Source organism: Venturia canescens, chromosome 8, assembly GCF_019457755.1.
Source record: "Venturia canescens isolate UGA chromosome 8, ASM1945775v1, whole genome shotgun sequence".
Lineage (NCBI taxonomy): Eukaryota > Metazoa > Arthropoda > Insecta > Hymenoptera > Ichneumonidae > Venturia > Venturia canescens.
This window is the reverse complement of record NC_057428.1, coordinates 7,156,905-7,178,715: the sequence shown is the minus strand read 5'-3', so window position 1 is coordinate 7,178,715 and position 21,811 is coordinate 7,156,905. Positions and strand designations below refer to the sequence as shown.

Sequence of the window (21,811 nt, the reverse complement as noted above, 5' to 3'; positions counted from 1 at the left end):
AGTTTGAACGTATGGTGTGGTATTGTGAACGAGCAATTAATAGGTCCCCATTTTTTCGAGGGAAATGTGAACTCTGTCCGTTACCTTGATTTTCTACAAAATGAACTGCCTCTTTTGCTAGAAGATCTGGATTTGGAAACACGTCAACAGATGTGGTTTCAGCAAGACGATGCACCCGCTCACTGGGTTCATGTTGTTCGAAATCATCTGGATACAACATTTGGTCAACGGTGGATTGGTCGAGACGGTCCTGTAAATTGGCCTCCAAGGTCATCAGATCTTACGTCTCCTGATTTCTTTTTGTGCGGGTACTTAAAAGACGCTGTCTACCGTCAAGCTCCAACAACACGAGAGAACATGAAGGAGCGGATAAGAGCTGCCTGCCGTGCGATCCCGAGAGATGTTCTCTTGATGGTTTTGAGAGAAGAGTTCAGGCATGTTTAAACATGAATGGAGGGAACTTTGAACATCTCTAGGGAGGGATCAGAGTACACTCACAAGGAGGGTTTGGAGTCCGAAAATACTGCGGTAGTGACGAACCGCAGAGACCGAATCCTTATGAGCTCGTACCTATGGGCATAAAGGCATTGCATGCCCCTCTTTTTAAAAAAAGTTGAAAAATAAAATGAAAATAAAAAACACACACACATGCACCTCCACGTATGCACGCATATGCAGACGCACACGCAAACGCACTTGCACTTGGTACGTTAAAGATCTCTTCGCGATGCATCCTGGATACCTCTAAAATAGTTGAAAATGATGTTCTCACTTAAAAAATATGAACTTAATCAAAAAATTTTTCCAACAAAAGTTGTTGGTTTTGCGCTGAAAAATTTTTTGGTGATGAAAAAAAGTTATGTTTCCATTCGAAAAAAACATGTCGGCCATTCTAACGCCGCCATTTTGAATTTTGGATCCACAAACCAATTTTTATCAAACGTCCCCCTTCAACCCCTAAAAGTTTTGTTCCACACAATATTTGATCCGAGCAATATTTTCCGAGAAAAGTCAGGTGTAAGATTAAAATGGGACACCCTGTATAACCTACATTATTAGGCCTGCTACACACGGTCAATAATATTGTGCAATATAGGTGATTGCACAATATTATTGAACGTGTAGATGTAGTATTGAAACATTGCGCAATCATTGAACAGAAGTTTGAGCTATCTTAAATTTATGGCGCACTACACACCATACAAACTTATTGTGCAATATTACTGTGCAATATTATTGACCGTGTGCAGCGGGCCTAACAGACGATAACAGACGGTATACAAGAAAATATTGAGGACTATCAGAAATTCTTTCATCGGCGATTGGTCAAGATGGATAGATTCTCACCGGTGATTTGTTGTGATGGGCATCAAGAGGCTCTTGTATGTATCGGTCTGATTCCATATACAGATGCGTCAACTCCGTAAATGTATTCGTACTTTTGCATAATCTCTAGCCCGTGCAAAATTTTTTCTCAGTAATTACGCCACCGATCATGCTGATTTTGGGCGTCATCGAAAGAGAATTTATTAATTGGCTCAAACTTCAATTTTCAAGTTGCGAAATGACTCCTGACTTTCATTATTCTACAAAATAACGTGTCGATTTTACCCCCACTACCACGAATCCTTTTATTCAGAGATAATATAGTCTCGGTGAGAGCCTCGGGCCAGCAGACGACAGGGCTGTCAATGTACTTGTCCCGAGACTCTACCGAGTCTCTTGATTGTAACGGTACGTTTGTGCTTGTGCACACCGCCGTCACGCGTGCATGGATTCGAGCAATTCTATGTTAAGAGCGGGCATGAAAGAAAAACAAAAGTGCGATGAAATTAAATTGAAAGTAACAAATGATTTATTGAATTTTGAATATTCACGGATCAAATTACAAAAATAAACGAATTTTGTTTTGCGTGAGAATTTTGTTTCCGGTATTTTTCTTGATAATACTTGATTTTTATTGAAATTTCGCAATAATCTAATTTTTCGATATTTTTCGAAATTGTAACAATTATTTTCTCGCCAACGCTTATTAATTTTTTTTTTGATAGACTTTTCTTTTGAAATGATTTGATAATTGAGCTATAATTCTTAGAAACTCACTTTTTGGCTCTATACAATACAAATTGAGTGTGACGAATGAACTTTATTTACTTTTCCACTCTTAACGGCTCGATATAATCCAAATTAATGATTTTTAGTGAGTGATTTCGCTTTTTATAATTTTTTATTAGCTCAATTTGAAGAATAATAACTGATTTGAAATTGTCTCGCTTGAGAATAAAGAAACTAGCTTGGTTTTAATAATTTTTAATGAATTTAATCGCCACTCAGAAAGCAATGATTCGTTGATGGAAAAGAATCCACCCAGAGATCTTGAGACAGAAAGATAGGAGTCCTATACAAGAATCTTGTGACCGAACGAAATCGAACGGCCACGGCCCTCTTAGAGAGAAAAAGGATTGGAAATCTACCAGGAATCTTGAGACAGAACGGAATCGAATACCTATGTAAAGACGAGAAATCGTGATGGTATTGACAATAGGATTATTTGAATAATGTAATTCATGTTTTTTTACAGAAAATTTATTTTAACAAATGTTCGAAGTGATGGCCATTAACCTCGACACATTTGAATTGGGAAAGGTGCAGAAATTTCTTGGCCTGCTCGTTCGTCGGATGTAACTCCGCTTGATTTCTTCCTATGAGGAGCTATAAAGGATTGTGTTTCCCGTGATGTTCCTACGACGCCGGCGAATATGCGAGAACGAATTACAAAAGCCTGCGCCGCTATCACACCAGAAACTATTCGAAGATCAAGAGAATCATTAGTTCTACGTCTTCGGAAATGTGTCGAGATTAATGGCCATCTTCGAACATTTCTTAAAATAAATTTTCTGCAAAAAAACATAAATTACATTATTCAGATAATCCTATTGTCAATACCATCATGATTTTCTGTCTTTACATAGGTATCGTAGGTAATGGAAGGAATGTAGTGAAGTAACTTGTTAACTATTAGGGTTAGGACTAATGTAGATCTATATTTTTTTACTCAGAATTCGATACTCTACCATATTTTGATATAAAAAATATAGCATTCCACTTAAAAAAATGAAGTTGACCTTCAAATCTCCGAAATGTCTCCACATCTCAAAACAACAAATGTACCACATAATGTGCCCCTCGAAACCGTGCAACTTTTGTCTGAACATTTTTTTTTAAAACGCTTATTTTAGGAATTATTCGAGGTGGTCACGTTAAATAATTCACCCTGTATATCTTGTTTTTCTTCTGTGTATCACAGTTTTCAACAGCGCATATATCTTTATAAGTCAATTGACTATCGTACTCTCAATAACTTCGATAATTTTTTGAATAATTGTCTTATTTTTTGTTATTTTTGCTTTTTTATTTCCAACATCCTCTGTTTGAAACTTTTCAACTCCTTCTTTGTCTTTTTCGGTGTATTCTTTTTTTATCGCTTCATACGTTATTCCTGCTTTGGAAATTCTTTTCATGATCATCTTTGACACCCTATCTTTCAAAGGAGTCAGAGTTATAAAAATCAAAGGCTCGAAGAAGCAAATTACATCATCTAACAAATCTTTTTTGTAATTTGTGCAGAGGTTATTTGTTCTAAAATTTGAACATCGTATAGAGCGTCATGAAAATTTCCATTGCTGTCAATATTCAACATGTCCTTCGCCAATGTTGATAATTTAAATATTTCTGCGCCTTTTTTTTCAGGCAGCTTTTTTCGCAGAATAGATAGGGTGTCTACAAATCCCGAAATGAAACAAAAATCTTGTAGCATGCGACAATTCTGGATAGCTCGGAATAAAAATGATGCATCAAATGTTGCATTGTGTGCCACAAGCAAACATAAATTTGATGTGATCTTCAAAAATTGGCAGAATCGAAGCAAAGCATCATTCAATGGAATTGATGGAACTTCTTTTCTGTGAACGAACAATTTTCCTCCAATATTTCGCATCCCTGTTACTTTGGAAGCTTTTTGACCGATTTCCTGCGTAGGGTTAATATGGGTAGAAAATTCACGCCCCTCACATCGAGCTGCTATCTGCAATATATCTGCAGTTGTACCGAAACCAGAAGTTTCTATGTCGAAAAATACAATCTGTCACCTTTCAGATGGACGAGAGAAATTCAATGTATCTATGTCAACAGCAGATACATGTCCAGGAGTTCCTCCTATTTCACTAAACTCTTCCACAGTTACGCTGATATTGCACTCCTTCGTTATTTTCATTTTTCTTCCTTAAACTTTATCTTTTTTTTTCGCCAAGAAAATTCTTCGACATTTTGCTGCTTTAAAATTTAATTTTTTCGTTTCTTGATTTTCGAATCTCGTCCTGTTTTTTTGCAAATTTGGCAGTTTGTGTACCAGGTGATAGTGATAGTTTTTTTTTCAATTAGCATCAAGTGTTTATCGCCTTCGTTTCTGTTTATCACTGCGCCTGCAACTCGAAAATCTGCTGATGCGCTCAGAGAATAAGTGCGTCCTTTTGGCATCTGGTGCGCTACCACTCCATTGAAATTCTCATTAGATTGACTTATAGCGTTAACAGAAAATTTGGAAGCATGATTCGCGTACTTTGAAAGGTGATCGTATAAAGCGGAATAAAGATCGTTATTTTCAAGTGTTATAGTTCCTTTCTTCATTTCATCGCGGTGACTTCAAACCCCACAGTTGTCATGTAGACCATATACGTGGTCCCTAATTGTAAGGATACACGCTTTTAGCTTTTCCGCGTTGCTGACACTTTGAGCTAATGCATAAGAAAAGCATTTTTTTAAATGTGTAATGACACCTTTTTTTTGTCAAATGAATTCGACAAGATAATTTAAATATTTTGTGAACACTTCCGTTCAAAATTGCAGAAATTGTGGAGCTATCATCATCTCCAACAACTGCACGAACATCGACTCCACAACTTTTCAGTACGTCACTATTGTTAACTAATTGAGCTCCTAAATCGGGCTCCATCGCCTTGGCACTGCCTTCAAAATTATTACGGCAATTGTGGTCATTGGAAGAATGACCTTTGTTACAGCGCTTGCATTTTCGGTTTCGCGTACCGTAGTCGAGAATTTTCCTCGATAAAAACCCTATTATTGTGCCGTATCCATTGAGGCTATCGTAGCTTTTGCCGTTCCCCCTCTTGCTCCAACTCATTATCATAGGAAACGAAGATATGTACTATATTTCCGACAGCAGCATCAAAATTTTCTACACATCGAGGTGACATTTCTCCATCTTGAAGAGTGGTAGTCAGTAGTAGAGCTAGGCTGGATCCGCCTCATGTAGGAAGCTACCTTACCGACCGTCGGTAAAGTAGATTCCCCGCTATAACCCAAACAAACCCAAACGGTCGGTAATAAAGATGGCCTCCCAAACCCAAACGGTCGGTAAAGTAGATTCCCTGCTCTAACCCAAAGAAACCCAAACGGTCAGTAATAAAGATGGCCGCTCTAACCCAAATAAACCCAAACGGTCGGTAATAAAGATGGCCGCTCTAACCCAAACAAACCCAAACGGTCGGTAATAAAAAATGACCGCTATAACCCAAACAAACACAAACATAAAATCGAACTGAGCTCAAACCCAAACGAACCCAAACAAAACCCAGACATTGAACTGAGCTCAAACCCAAAACAAACCCAAACAAACCCAAAAATGTGATCGAACTGAGCTCAAACCCAAACAAACCCAAACATCTGATCGAACTGAGCTCAAACCTAAACAAACCCAAACGGCATTGGACCTCTATAGTTTTGGCGAGAGATTTGAATTGTGTAGTTTTGGCGGGAGATTCGAACGCTGTATTTTTAGCGGGACGTTGAACTCTGTTATTTTGGTGGGGAGATTCGAACGCTATGTTTTTGGTGGGGCATTTGACCTCTACAGTTTTGGCGGGAAATTTGAACTGTGTAGTTTTGGCGGGAGATTCGAATGCTATATTTTTGGCGGGACGTTAAACTGTTATTTTGGTGGGGAGATTCGAACGCTATGTTTTTGGCGGGGCATTTGACCTCTATAGTTTTGGCGATAGATTTGACCTGTGTAGTTTTGGCGGGGGAGATCCGAACGCTGTGTTTTTGGCGGTACTTTTGAACTTCGTTATTTTGGTGGGGAGATTCGAACACTATGTTTTTGGCAGGGCATTTGACCTTTATAATTTTGGTGAGAGATTTGAACTGTGTAGTTTTGGCGGGAAATTTGAACTGTGTAGTTTTGGCGGGAGATTCGAACGCTGTATTTTTGGCGGGACTTTTGAACTCTGTTATTTTGATGGGAACCCGAACTATCAATCACTAAAACTTTTTACTCTGTCGTTTCGGCGGGAGATTCAAATGTTTTGGCGGGAGATTCAAATGTTTTGGCGGGGTCCGAACTATCGTAACTGAAATTTTTCACTATAACCCCAGACTGTTGGAGGATGTGCGGATACAAACAAGTCGAGATTAACTATCGGAATAGTTAACTATCGAAATATGCAGCTATCACTGACCCGTGCGCGTCTCTAGCCGGTGGCATTACCGACCGCCGTTGGTTGCCTCCCGGGGATACCCCGGAGACGCTAGTGCCGACTCGGGCGGACGCTGAGGGGGCACTGTTTTGAACAAGTCTCTCTCTCTAGGCAGAGATCACTAATTGCGCGCCTCAGGAAAGCCAGATATCAGGATGGACAACTATCAGGGTAGTTGAAGTTAGGATAGTCACAATAGTTGAGGTTAGGATAGTTGAGGTTAGGATAGTCACGATAGTTGCGGTTAGTCAGCTGTCAAAACTAGTTGAGGTTAGTCAGCTGTCACTGAGGTTAGGATAGTCAGCTGTCACTGAGATTAGGATAGTCACAACAGTTGAGGTTAGATAGTCACAACAGTTGAGGATAGTCAGCTGTCACAACAGTTAAGGTTAGGATAGCCAACTGTCAGATTAGAATAGGCACGAGCGGGATATTCAAAGTGCAGGCTAGCCAACTATTTGTCGCCAATGGCCCACCAAAGGGCAGAATCCCATTGGCGGAGACACGAACAGAATCTGATTGGCGGAGACCCAGGGCAGAATCTCATTGGCAGAGACACGAACCCACCGTCGGAATGGTCACATACTAACGTGTGGTGGGGATTCGGCTATCGGAATAGTCAGCTATCAAGATTTTCACGCGAATATGACGGCAATGCAGAATTCCCGAACACGTCGGCAGATTCCACGCCTCCCACCCTATAGCGCGAACTGTGGAGACGCTCCCGCGGCAGTTTTAGCGGGAGATTCGAAGTATTGGCGAAAGCGCAGCGATCAGGTTAAAATAACCAGGATAGTTGGGTAATAGCTTTCGCGATAGTCAACTATCTGGATAGTCAGCGATCAGAATGGACAGCTATCAAGATGGCCAACTATTGAGATACCGATCAAGATGGCCGACTAACGATCAGGGATAGCCAACCAACTGTCGCCTACCGAACGAATCCCATTGGTCGACAGCGAACCCAGATCCCCTTGGTGGACGGCGAACCCAGATCCCATTGGTGGACCATCAGAATAGTTGCAGTGACGTGGTGGGGACAGTCGGAATACTCAGGTGGACTTCCCCCCAAATACAATGCAGATTCCACACCCCCCACCCGATAGCCAACTGTGGAGACGCTCCCGCGGCAGTTTTGGCGCGATCAGGATAGCCAATTATGAGAGTAGCTGGAATACTCAACGGATCAGCATAGCCAACCATCTGGATAGTCAGCGATAGAGATGTCCAAACACAGATGTTCGAACGGTGGGAATATCAGGGATGAGGATAGCCAATCAACTATCGCCTACCGAACGGATCCAATTGGCGGATCCCAGGGCAGAATCCCATTGGTGGACAGCGTCTCCAGAGCAGAATCCAATTGGGGCACAGTCAACTATCGCGATAATCTAGGTTAGGATCGGGGACGCGGGTAGTTCCACTTATGGACGTATCGCTAACCCCCTCCGCTGAGCAAGCATACGAGAGATAGCCGGGGGAAGAAATTCTTTTGCGTTTTCCCGTGAGGCAATTCGAGCATACAGCCAGCACTGCTATCCGGATAGTCACGTTGATTCGAGATCATCCTCTGAGTGGTGGCTCTTTTCCGTCATCGGTGCTGCCAGGATAGCCAACTGTCGGGATAGTTTGCGAACTAACGTTGAAGTTAACTATCGGAATAGTTGAAGTTGACTATCGGAATAGTTGCAGTTAACTGTCGGATTAGTTGACTATCACAATAGTTGGAGTTGACTATCAGAATAGTTAGAGTTAACTATTGGAATAGTTGAAGTGAACTATCGGAATAGTTAAGAAACGGACCGTAAAAGCGCACCTGACAGCTTCGACCGGTTTTGGTATAAATATACCGGGCAGTGCGTGACTTTGCGCAGTTCATCATGGTTGGTCGAAGCGACAATGTCATGGACGAGTTCCGTCATATAAAGCGAACGCTCAGCCAGCTGGAAAAGATAAGAGATGCTGTTAAACGCAAGTACATGATCCAGATGGCGGATAAACAATCGAGGGAGAGAACTCTCATCGAAACTTTCAAACCAATCGTCGAGCCGCTCGAACGTCTTCTTAATGGAAGTGAGGAGCCTAATGAGATGGAAAATTCCTTCAAAACTGCCTACTACGATACAGAAGAATGGCCGACTCCCGCGGAAGAATGGCGCAAAATAACTCTCGATGAATCGCTCCATCGACTCGAGAGGGCTCGCAGCGAATATTCGCCTAAACTCAGCCCACACAGTTCCGCCGACCCATGCGGGCAGAGTTCTGCAGCAGCTGATTCAGGCGATGACGTGCCGGAGGATGAGGTACAGGCGGTCAACAAATATCTTCACATGCTCAACACGAACAGGAAGAAGTATCTCGACACGACTTACGGAGTTCGAAAACTGCCGGACGGTGGATCAATGATCGGAGACTCATCGATTCGTTTCGAGAAGGGGAGCGTCATCGTGGGTGATAAGAAGTATCGATCGAGCATCGGCTTGTTCGAACTGCTCTTCCGAAAGGAGCCGGACTCTGGTCTCGTTAGCGCGGAGGACCAAAACAGCAGCAAGTACAAGGACTACGTGGCATCCTTCGTCGGGCAGAAGACCGGTAGTGCCTTGCCACGATACAAGGTCGCGCAAAGGGACACGCGAATGGATTACGTGTACTGGGACGATCCGAACGAGTTGGTCGATCGTCTGCGTCTGCTGCTGGCCGAGCGATCGGCCGACGTCAACGAGATCGTCTCGATCATCGAGGAGTTGCGCGAGTCCGGCCACATAGCTGAATACGCAACAACATGAATTATTGCTACCAAAGTCGAACGCAAAGCGGCCCATTGGGTTCTACGAGCCTAACATGTATCTCGATTTTTTCAATAAATGAATATTATTTATTTTGTCGGTAGTGGTTGTACAATCCGCTGAAACCTAATGCGTTAGTTATCGAGAATGTCATATTCCGTCTCAGATCGATGATTTGGAAGATACCGTTTACGCTGCCAGTGAATACTCGAGAAGGGCGATTTTTTCTTGCTGCCCCCACGTCCTCCACAGCGGAGGTGGGGCTCCGAAGTGTCATCGTAGGGCTTCCAACGGAACCACGGGTTCATCGAGTGACCACCGATACGATTTCGGCCAGAATCAAAAGCCATTCATTTCTGACACAATGCTGAAAACGGGGTGGGATGGGTGTGTGTGGTAAACACCCAGAGCTTCCAGCAGAACGACAGCCATCGTCAAGAACAGGCATTGACGCCACATACTTTCTTGTTCAAGCCACCGATGCCACAATTCCCGGCCAGGTGTATCTCGCGCTCGCAAAAACTGAGCAAGTACCCTACTAGAAGAACATGCTCGGTCGGTTGGGCTCTGCACCGTCCACGTAAAGTGAGGTTCTAACGATTCGGTATGAACATGTCGGTCATGCCGAAAGCACACAAAGGCAAGTTTGACTGTGCCACTCAAGAATGAAATCAACGTTTCCGATACTTAACTCCAATTATTCTTATAGTCAACTGCGACTATTCCGATAGTTAACTTTAACTATTCTAATAGTTAACTCCAACTATTCTAATAGTTCACTTTAACGTTAGTTCGCTAGATTTTTCGCCACTGGGATTTCCTTCAACGGGATTTAACTTTCAGTTCGTTAGGATCGGGTCATGTTCGTTCAACCAACACTCGGCTGCCCTGATCGCTGACTAAGCTGATAGTTGACTATCTCGATAGTTGACTATCCTGACAGTCGGCTACCCTGCCACTCGGCTATCCTGACAGTTGGCTATCCTGGCAGCACCGATGACGGAAAAGAGCCACCACTCAGAGGATGATCTCGAATCAACGTGACTATCCGGATAGCAGTGCTGGCTGTATGCTCGAATTGCCTCACGGGAAAACGCAAAAGAATTTCTTCCCCCGGCTATCTCTCGTATGCTTGCTCAGCGGAGGGGGTTAGCGATACGTCCATAAGTGGAACTACCCGCGTCCCCGATCCTAACCTAGATTATCGCGATAGTTGACTGTGCCCCAATTGGATTCTGCTCTGGAGACGCTGTCCACCAATGGGATTCTGCCCTGGGATTCGCCAATTGGATCCGTTCGGTAGGCGATAGTTGATTGGCTATCCTCATCCCTGATATTCCCACCGTTCGAACATCTGTGTTTGGACATCTCTATCGCTGACTATCCAGATGGTTGGCTATGCTGATCCGTTGAGTATTCCAGCTACTCTCATAATTGGCTATCCTGATCGCGCCAAAACTGCCGCGGGAGCGTCTCCACAGTTGGCTATCGGGTGGGGGGTGTGGAATCTGCATTGTATTTGGGGGGAAGTCCACCTGAGTATTCCGACTGTCCCCACCACGTCACTGCAACTATTCTGATGGTCCACCAATGGGATCTGGGTTCGCCGTCCACCAAGGGGATCTGGGTTCGCTGTCGACCAATGGGATTCGTTCGGTAGGCGACAGTTGGTTGGCTATCCCTGATCGTTAGTCGGCCATCTTGATCGGTATCTCAATAGTTGGCCATCTTGATAGCTGTCCATTCTGATCGCTGACTATCCAGATAGTTGACTATCGCGAAAGCTATTACCCAACTATCCTGGTTATTTTAACCTGATCGCTGCGCTTTCGCCAATACTTCGAATCTCCCGCTAAAACTGCCGCGGGAGCGTCTCCACAGTTCGCGCTATAGGGTGGGAGGCGTGGAATCTGCCGACGTGTTCGGGAATTCTGCATTGCCGTCATATTCGCGTGAAAATCTTGATAGCTGACTATTCCGATAGCCGAATCCCCACCACACGTTAGTATGTGACCATTCCGACGGTGGGTTCGTGTCTCTGCCAATGAGATTCTGCCCTGGGTCTCCGCCAATCAGATTCTGTTCGTGTCTCCGCCAATGGGATTCTGCCCTTTGGTGGGCCATTGGCGACAAATAGTTGGCTAGCCTGCACTTTGAATATCCCGCTCGTGCCTATTCTAATCTGACAGTTGGCTATCCTAACCTTAACTGTTGTGACAGCTGACTATCCTCAACTGTTGTGACTATCTAACCTCAACTGTTGTGACTATCCTAATCTCAGTGACAGCTGACTATCCTAACCTCAGTGACAGCTGACTAACCTCAACTAGTTTTGACAGCTGACTAACCGCAACTATCGTGACTATCCTAACCTCAACTATCCTAACCTCAACTATTGTGACTATCCTAACTTCAACTACCCTGATAGTTGTCCATCCTGATATCTGGCTTTCCTGAGGCGCGCAATTAGTGATCTCTGCCTAGAGAGAGAGACTTGTTCAAAACAGTGCCCCCTCAGCGTCCGCCCGAGTCGGCACTAGCGTCTCCGGGGTATCCCCGGGAGGCAACCAACGGCGGTCGGTAATGCCACCGGCTAGAGACGCGCACGGGTCAGTGATAGCTGCATATTTCGATAGTTAACTATTCCGATAGTTAATCTCGACTTGTTTGTATCCGCACATCCTCCAACAGTCTGGGGTTATAGTGAAAAATTTCAGTTACGATAGTTCGGACCCCGCCAAAACATTTGAATCTCCCGCCAAAACATTTGAATCTCCCGCCGAAACGACAGAGTAAAAAGTTTTAGTGATTGATAGTTCGGGTTCCCATCAAAATAACAGAGTTCAAAAGTCTCGCCAAAAGTACAGCGTTCGAATCTCCCCGCCAAAACTACACAGTTCAAATGTCCCGCTAAAAATACTGCGTTCGAATCTTCCGCCAAAACTACGCAGTGCAAATCTCCGGCCGAAACTAGAGGGTTAAAATCTCCCGCCGCGAAATTGGTTTTACCGACGGGTGGAGCAGACTATCCAGTCGGCCGGAAGCGAGCGGACCTTAAATCGATTCGTTTGGGATAGAGCGGCCATCTTTATTACGGCCCGTTTAGAGCGGCCAAGCGAGGGCCCCCCACTCGTGGCCACCACACAGGCACAAGTTATTATACACCTGTAAAAGATGGTGGTTACAAAAAGGTACATGAGAGAATTATTATGGGATATACTTACCATGGTGAGGTCCACGAAATTCTCCGAAATCCAAGCGTTACTCGCTGCCTTATATGCTCGGTCAGCCGTGGCTTCGCACACGAGATCTGCACTAGTCAAATCGCCATCTATCGGCATTTACGCGAACTATCCGGCGCACGGACTTTGAGTCAGTTCGAGGTTTGTTTGGGTTTGTTTGGGTTTGATTTCAGTTATATTACATGTTTGGGTTTGTTTGGGGTTGTTTGGGTTTGAGCTTAGTTCGATTACATGTTTGGGTTTGTTTGAGTTATAGCGGCCATTTTTTTATTACCGACCGTTTGGGTTTGTTTGGGTTAGAGAGGTCATCCTTTTTACCGACCGTTCGGGTTAGAGCGGCCATCTTTATTACCGACCGTTTGGGTTTGTTTGGGTTTGGGAGGCCATCTTTATTACCGATCGTTTGGGTTTGTTTGGGTTTGGGAGGCCAGCTTTATTACCCACCGTTTGGGTTTGGGAGGCCATCTTTATTACCGACCGTTTGGGTTTGTTTGGGTTAGAGCAGGGAATCTCCTTTACGACCGTTTGGGTTTGTTTGGGTTAGAGCAGGGAATCTACTTTACCGGCCGTTTGGGTTAGAGCGGCCATCTTTATTACCGACCGTTTGTGTTTGTTTGGGTTTGGGAGGCCATGTACGTGACTATCGAAAAAAAAACATTGCACGGCTGAATAGGTTCGAAAATTTCTTGTAATGTGCCTGATTATTTCTCATTTCCATTGCTTCTTACCGAATGGTATGTGTTCCCTGAAGGAAATGAGAAGTGGATATTGCTATACGAACCTGAGAACAATCAAGTTCAAATTACTTGGAGATATTATTTTTATTTCTATCCATTTTATTATATTTGGGATTATAGAACAGCCCTGATTTTTTTTCGAATGAGCAATTTGAATAAAAAGTGATGGGCCGGACAAGTACGTTTAAGACGTATTTGAACATAATTTGTACCGATCCAATCGAAGTTGAATTTTGTGAATAATACCAGAGGATCCTGAAAGTCGGAGGGGAATCGATTCTTTAAAGTCTGTACCTTGTTGAAGTAACGAATGACTTTCATGTGAATTTTTAACGATTTTTATATGGTCCGGTTAAAAAGAAATGGTTTGACATCGTTCTTATTATTCGAAAGTAAGATTCTGCGATTTTTTATTTCCATTAATTTTTTTGTAATGAATTTTCTAGATTACATGATATGGTTGGAGTAAATGATTTGAATGATTGGCACACATGCTGCAACACAGAAATATCAAAGTTTAGAAGTATTCGCTGTATATCAGTCATACAAACTTCAATACTATTTGAAAAGAAACACTTAAAAACTAGCTGAACCAAGTTCCATTACATATTACCATAATCGAAGATAAGGGGTGATCCGTAGCATATATATTTATCCACAGAAATTTCAGAGCATAAATGAGCAACTGAAGACTTTTATAATCAATTTTTTACTTCATATATATGTTACGGTTAGAGTCAAAATGTAAAATGAATGGCACAGTATATAAATTGTATAGTTTGCAGATTTTCGCTGTATTTCAATGATCCGAATCTACAGCATTATAATGAAAAGTTGTCAAAAGTCATGATGTTGCATTAAAATGACACAGCGCACATTGCATTCAGAAATTCTGTAAGTTTCTGGGGATGTTGGTAGGCATTATATTTGATCACATCCAAAACTGAGCAACTGTAGACTTATCGGCATGAATTTTTTTTATAATAATTCCATATCTGTAGTTTGCAAAGTGGAAATACTCAACATACATGTCATTTCATAAGTTTTGTTATCAAAATTTGTGTTTGCACACCGCATTCCGAAGATACGACTTTTCATATCATCAGCAAAAAAAGCATCCAAAGGCTTTCTGGAACAAGTTTCCAAATTTATCACTCGACAGACCTAATGGGAAAAGAATAACTATCCAGTATACCAAGACCAGAAATTTTTTTGAAAATCTGATTTACAAAATGTGCAATTCAAGATTATGGTTAAAAACCTCTCGAATCATGTTACCACAATCATCATGAAGAAGGAGTAGAAAATCATAGGTCACATATTAGGGAACGAATTAATAATATGTATCGATCCGCTGCAAACTGATGGGGTGAAAACAAGGATCGGAGAGGGCAGAGCCAAACTGAATATCAAGCAAAATATGGGGATGTTTAAAAATAATGATGACACAAGAAATAAATTAGAAAACATTTATTCAAGTAAAGTTTCTAATATCATTCTAACAGTTCCGTGTGTTTTTGTTCTATTTATTCGTATGTATAACCTATTTACACATGATATATAACCACGCCAGTGACGATATATTCGCACTGGACAATATTTCTCGTAATCTGGTTTAATTGAAGGATTATTTCAGTCAACACTTATTTCCAATCGAACGAAATAATGAAATCTTGAAAAGTTTTGTTGACATATGCATCGCGCATTTTTTATATTCTTTTTCACACACACATCACAGACTACATTTACGCGGCCGCTTTGATACCGGTTTAATATATCACAAATTTTAACAAAATAAATAGTAATATGCACTTCTTTAGATGACGAAAATTATTTTTTTATTTATCCCGCACGCACTTCGTAATGTCGAAACTCTGTTCATGCGATCAAAAACTGACACATGGTTTGTACATATATATATGTATATCGATCAAATTTATGACTGCTGTTACCAGCTGTGTTGCGCCGTGTGCTACGTTATGAAGTTGACGTCAGATTTCCAATCGTCAACAACTAATTTCAACAACCAATCACAACGTCTAAAAATGGATGTCGTCAGATCCAACCAATCAGAAACTTGATAGCATCAAAGTGCCTTTGATGGTGTTATAATATAATATACAGACACATCCATTTTTGAATGTGTTGGTAACTTTTGCATAATCTTGAGCCCGTGCAAAGTTTTTTCTCAGCAATTACGCCACCAATAATGCTGATTTTGGGCTCATTCGATAGAGAATTTCTCAATTAGCTGAAAGTTCAATTTACAAAGTCGTACATAACTCATAGGCTTCGCAATTAAAGAAAATCACATGCCAATTTTACCCCCACCACCGCGAATCGTTTTATTCAGAGAAAGTATAGTCTCGGCGAGAGCCTCGGGCCAGCAGACGACAGGGCTGTCAATGTACTTGTCCCGAAACTCTACCGAGTCTCTTGATTTCAATTGTGGGGGTATTTGAAATATATGTACAATACAGCAAATTTTTCATGAGTCAGAATAACTCTGAAAAAGATTTTCAGAATAACTCTGAAAAAGACCTTACAATATTCACGACACAATTGCTCCATGCGTTCAATTGTTGCTTCTCGTTCCTCCTCGGTAGCTCGCTTGCAAATTTCTTTCGCTTTTTCCTCCAGCGCTGAACCAACTTCTTCTTCATATTTTTGGAATATGTGGTCACTCATTGTTGGGATGTTTAGGCAAGCTAGTAATTTATTTAACGCTGTACAACTGGATCCTGAATACAGAACACCTGCAAAAACTCCAAAATTGTTTAAAAATTGGATAATTATCAAAATGAATAATAAGTCACAAACTCAACAAAATTTCAACTTTTAGCACTAATAGAAATTTCTCAGTGACGAGTCTTATAAATTATTAAATTTGTCTCATATGTCTAAACATAACCTCAAAAAGGTCGTCGGGGTAAATCGCTATCATGTCAGATATGACTCGGAAGGGTTAAGTCAAGGTAAAACTGCAAATTTATATGAGAAAATATAATATATTTACCAAGTACGGCTCTGGCGTTGATATCTGCTGAGTTTTCATCGTTTTTGGGGACGTGTTTTTTGCTTGTATGTACTTCTGTGTCTACCTGACATTGAGTGCATTTGATACTCCAAACTGCATGCAGACCATTCATTTTTTCCGCAACGATGTTCTCAAAACCAATTATTTGTTGACATTTCCAACATTTCATGTTCTTGGACATCCTGGATTCCACTACTGCTTTCTCCTCCCTTTACACACGCTTTCCACTACTTTTAATGTACTTTTTTTTTCTTGCTGCAACCAGGTTAGATTTTCGCCTCGATTTCCAGTCAAGCGTTGACTTTTTTATAAACTTCCCTTTTGATTTTAATTGACCTGACATTTTTCACTGGCGATGATTCCATACGCATAACAGAATTAGTACTGATGGCTTGGTTCAAATTGCGACGTTTCACGATCTAAGATTCCACCACAGGCAAGTCGTAGTTGTTTAATGTATTCACACACTACGAATTTTAAGCTAGGAACGTACTATAATTTGCAGCATGCGGGGCGCTTGAAATTTTTTGAACTCAGTACCGTTTGATATAGGTGCCCCTCGTGACTCATGTTTGTACGAGTGTGGCCTTGGAATCAACCTTAATATTTTGCGTCGAGCCGTTACCGCGTCTCTTGATACTATTAACTTGAAACACATATAACTTTGTATATTCGTGTACTGTTAACTTGAATCCCATATAACTTTGTTTCCAGCTTCTGTTTTCAAGACATGTTAATCTTTACAACTTTTCGAATCTCTGCATTTTTTTAAACATAATATTGCAATATTACGAATTTCACGTCATTTTATGGGTAGCGCAAACTTTTTTTATATATTTTTAAAATAACAAAAAAGTATGTGGTTACTCACAATCTATTTATGGCTCGGATTCGCAGTTAGGTTTTAAATAAAAGTCGGTTTTTAAGTCTCATTTTCATCAACGTATGGTGTCTTAGCTTTTACAAATCGGGTCTTAAAAACAGACTTATATATGAAAACTGACTGTAAATACGGGCTTGTGGATGATTATAATGAATCTGTTGAAAATCTTCATGTTATTTTAAACACTTTTGTTTTCGAGATGCATCACGAGAAGGTATACCAACACACATCTCATAAAAAAAATAAAAAAATGGTATCACGACTTACAACAATACAAATCAATTTTCGTCTTTTTTGATAAATATTACTGTATAAAGGTCGTCAATTTTTTTTTTAATGATTGTTGTAGTTTGTTCGGAGTGGTTGTGTAGTGAGAGAATGAAAAAATAAAAAATATAGCACCTCATAGAGTAAGCTTTGAGCATCGTGCACCTTGACCATCTTGAGGAAACAATTTGCGAATTTCTATTTGCAGCATTTTTTTTGTATACAAGGAAATAATGTATTTTCTCTACCTTCTTTTACGAATTTTAATTTATCTCTTTGTTTAAATCCATAAAAAAAAAACTGAATGACGAGCCATCAGAAAGAACAGTTGCAACTTTCAATTTCCGACACACACACACACGCACGCACGCACGCACGACATAGGCATGCGCGCGCGCGCATCCGGACATTTTTTCTAGATATGATTTTTCGATGTTTTGGGACATTTTGAGCACATTGACATTGAAAACTGGAAAAAAAAATTTCATCCTCACATAGCTTCCTCTATAAGGAAGCAAAACTGCCAATTTTCTGTCAAATTATGAATCTTTCAAAAAAAATTATTTTATTGAAAAGTCTTCATGTTCTTTTTCATTAACAATGATTTTAACAAATAAATTGAAAACAAAATTTTTGAATAAGGGGAACAAATTCAACGATGATGGACAAAATTATAAACCTTATAATTTCAATAGAGAATAATTTCAATTTCGCAAAATTGTGGAAACATTCGAAATCGTTGAAAAATTCAGGGGATCACTTCAAACATTCGGAGAATATCAAAATCGTTATATAAAATGCACAAAACTTGAGGAAAATCATTGGAATTTTTTTTTTTTATATCACATAAAAACATTCAAAAACTTTGTCAAATTTTATTGAAAAAAATTCCATATCGTTCAAAACTACCGCAGAATAGAAAAGATTTAATATCAAATCATAAAAATTCCTTCTCGATGAAAACAAAAAAATTCGGACAAGTACATTGATGATCGCCTGTTTTCGCATTAAACCTCTAGAAATATAAACTAAAATTCTCAAACTTCGCAATGAAAATTATTTCAAACCGTGAAAAAATATCAAATATATTACAATCCTATAGCACCCGAAGATCTTTGTTGGTTGTAAACATTTTAAAAACTGATGCCCCATCCTCCTAATTTTATTCTGACGGAGAAATAATGACTAAAAAATGAATTGTAACAGTTTCCATCTACGTTACATGCAGCACTAAAATTCACGATATCGCTTTGAGGCCAAGTATTTATTGGTAACTTGGAAAATTTCAATTCAAATCCTATAGCCACCGAAACAAGAGAGGAACGTTAGAGAAAAAAGGCGTGATATAAAATCTGAAAAATTCCCCTAGGAAATAAAAGGTTGGGACAAGTACATTGATGGTCCCTTGTTTCCTGATCATATCATGAAAAACGGAAAAAAAATTATGAAACCAACTGTAAATAACTTCAACACAAAAATTCAAAAAAAAATCACAAATCATGAAAAAACATCATATTTAAAGAATTACAAATCTGTAATTATTTTTTAAAGTGTCAAAAAAAATCAAATAAAACGTAAACAATAAAAAACCAAAAAACCCCGCCTGAAAACATTTTGGAAACCGATGCCCCATTTTTCTTACCTTATTCTAACAGCTAAATTAATTGACAAAAAATTCCATCTAAGTTACGTGCAGCATTAAAATTTATGATATCAATTCGAGGCCAAGTATTTTCTAATGAATTGAAAAAATTTACCACTTGAGTTACGTGCAGCACTAAAATTTATGATTTCAATTGGAGGACAAGTATTTTATTAGTAACTCAAAATTTTAATATTATGCAATTGTTCTAAGCAGCTTTTAAATCCAAAAAAATCACATGAAAGCTAGTCATCTGTTACTCTATGGTGGCAGTAACATAAGAAAATCGATTCTACTCAGACTTTCAGGATCTTCTGGTATTATTCACAAAATTCGACGTCGATTGGATCGATACAAATTATGTTTAAATATGTGTTAACAGTACTTGTCCGGCCCATCACTATTCATTCACCAAAATGGTGATCTATAAAATGTGATCACCAAAATACTAGGTGATTTATTAAAACCTCTTTTTTGTCATTTCGGAATTCTAAATTTCACAGCAGTACTATATTAAATCCAGGACGTTTCGTTCAGGTTGGTGGCGGCGTAAATATAATCAGGTTTGTTTGTTTTCTTTTATTATTTTTCTTATTATTCCTCTCATTATTCCTTTCACCGTTCGTCCCTTCTGGACGACACTGGTCGACACCATTTGTACGAGTAGCGGGGCAAAATGTCACGTCACACTGCTAAGGGGTGAAAAATTAGAATTGACGCTGAAATTTTTAGATTCTTCACTTGCAAGTTATATATGTCCAATGGATCTCTTTTCCTCGTCGTTTTTTCTATTTTTCTTTGTATCGTTGTTGGAGCATAGGCGTGATATTGACTGTAGAATGTTAACGCATTAGTAAATTTCATAGGAGCTCTTTTGTTTTTACCGTTGATACTGTCGGTATACTTAAACTCGTACCGTTTACACACACTTTTATTCCTATCTTATTTTGGCTCATCAATTCTACACCCGTTGGTTGAGAGAAATAACATAACTAGATCGGTCTAGTTATTCCGGCTATTAAGTACCGTTTACATGCATTTCAACACCCGTTTTTAATATATCAGACGTTTCTAATCCGGAATAAAAGGGCCATGTAAACATAGTCATAGGGAAAAGCTGCATTCTACTTAGACGCTGCATAAAGTTAATAACGCTTGTAACGCTAAAGCGCGTGCAGTTCGCACTCTGGTGCGTTAAAGTCACTGCTGCTAGCGTCATGAGTGTTTACAACGCCAAGTCGAACAGTAAGTAATGTTATTAACGTTGTCGCAGCGTCTAAGCCAAATGCGCCCATAGTCTCGGCAAAAGCTTCAGGCCATTAGATGACAGGACTGTCATTGTATTTGTCCCGAGATTCTACCGAGTTTTTAGGTTTAAACTAATTTATGGATATTTTCGGTTGACTAAATTTCTGACGATTATTTTCAAGATTAAGTACATAAAAATGATAAGCGACTGTGCTAAGATTACGGTTAATGGAAATCACCAAAAAAAGAGCCCCATAATTTCCAACATATATATCTTGGAGGCTTACTTTGAGATTGAGGAACACTCCAATGTGGATGAGAGGGCAGTAAAATCTCGTTGCATTGATAAGAACTAATTTGTACAGAGTTTGTCCACAATTACTGCAAACATCATCGAGTAAATGCAAAGCTTCTTTATTGTCGAGCATAAGATCTATGAATTCAAGGCAATTGAGACTCGTCAAATTTCTTGTCAGTCTTTTGAGGGCTTCCAACAGTTTACCACCAGTTCCAAAGAGTCGAACACGTTCGGGATCATCGCGATTAGCCATGTTGCAAGGAAATGTAAATTTTAAATGACGAATATGCGTTCCAACCCCGGCAACAGATAAATTATCGCATCCTTGTTTTTCCGTGTACCAAGAGACCATGTTCATGAATTCATAGAGATTGTAGAAATTGAGCATAGGCTCAAAAACGAGCGAACGAAAATTTTTGCCGACTTTGTTTAGGCATGCAGATGTCCTCATGTGGTCAAGAACGTATTGCCAACCGCTGTAGTAATTAAATTTCCCTCTTGTGAGCGTTGTATCTTCGAGAATGAATTTATCCCAGACTCGTTGAAGATGAAAAGCTCTGTACCAAGATTTGCAAACGAGCGATGCGTTATACCGTTCCCGCATTGTCAAATACGAAAATATTTCTTCTAGCAAAATATCTGGAGTTTGATCCCAACAACTGTAGAACCTAATTTTCTCATCTCCTTCTGCCTCTAGACCTTTGTACGGAGCTGCAATCAAAGAAATTGAAGCATTACATCATATAGAATTATTATTCATATTTTGGTTGAATATTTTAGAATTCGTACGCTCCGCTGTATACGATTTTTTGTGTTATTTTATGCCAAAATGCTACAATATTTTTTCCCATTCCTATACTAGCACATGAAAAATAATCCAATCACAGATATGTCTGATGTGTCTCAAAACCAATCAAGTTTGAGGTAAAACATTAAGAGAAAGAACGTTTGATTATTATCTTCTGTAATGAGATTTTTCTCTATAAGGGTCTGATCTGTCCCTTCCGACTTACATGACTCGCTAACTGTGTGGTGGCGTATCGGCGAGGTCGGGCTGGACATAAGGTACAGAAGTACCGCCGGGAATATTGACTTGTATTTCGTCCAACTTCGCCGA

General features: G+C 40.2%; 2 protein-coding genes across 13 annotated transcripts in view; both read right to left on the bottom strand.

Annotated features, from left to right (window-relative positions):
* Positions 1-21,811, bottom strand: part of LOC122415452 (uncharacterized) — a 181,459-nt gene that overhangs the window by 79,741 nt on the left and 79,907 nt on the right. For all 11 annotated transcript variants that reach the window (XR_006261927.1, XM_043427583.1, XM_043427585.1 and 8 more), the window contains exon 2: positions 20,684-21,405. Coding sequence is in view for 10 of the 11 variants with exons in the window: in XM_043427583.1 (XP_043283518.1) it covers positions 20,684-21,405 (722 nt within the window). In the remaining variant the exon portion in view is untranslated. The remainder of the gene's footprint in view (positions 1-20,683; positions 21,406-21,811) is intronic.
* LOC122415457 (uncharacterized) lies at positions 15,543-16,934 on the bottom strand. 2 transcript variants are annotated; one of them, XM_043427597.1, is made up of 3 exons: positions 16,336-16,934; positions 15,866-16,084; positions 15,543-15,570 (listed from the first exon to the last, which is right to left on the bottom strand). In XM_043427597.1, exons 1-3 carry the CDS (start codon positions 16,535-16,537, stop codon positions 15,563-15,565), a joined length of 429 nt encoding a protein of 142 aa, XP_043283532.1. In that variant the 5' UTR covers positions 16,538-16,934; the 3' UTR covers positions 15,543-15,562. The 2 variants fall into 2 exon arrangements, with proteins under 2 accessions (XP_043283532.1, XP_043283531.1); XM_043427596.1 differs by lacking the exon at positions 15,543-15,570 and having other exon boundaries at positions 15,754-16,075; positions 16,336-16,932.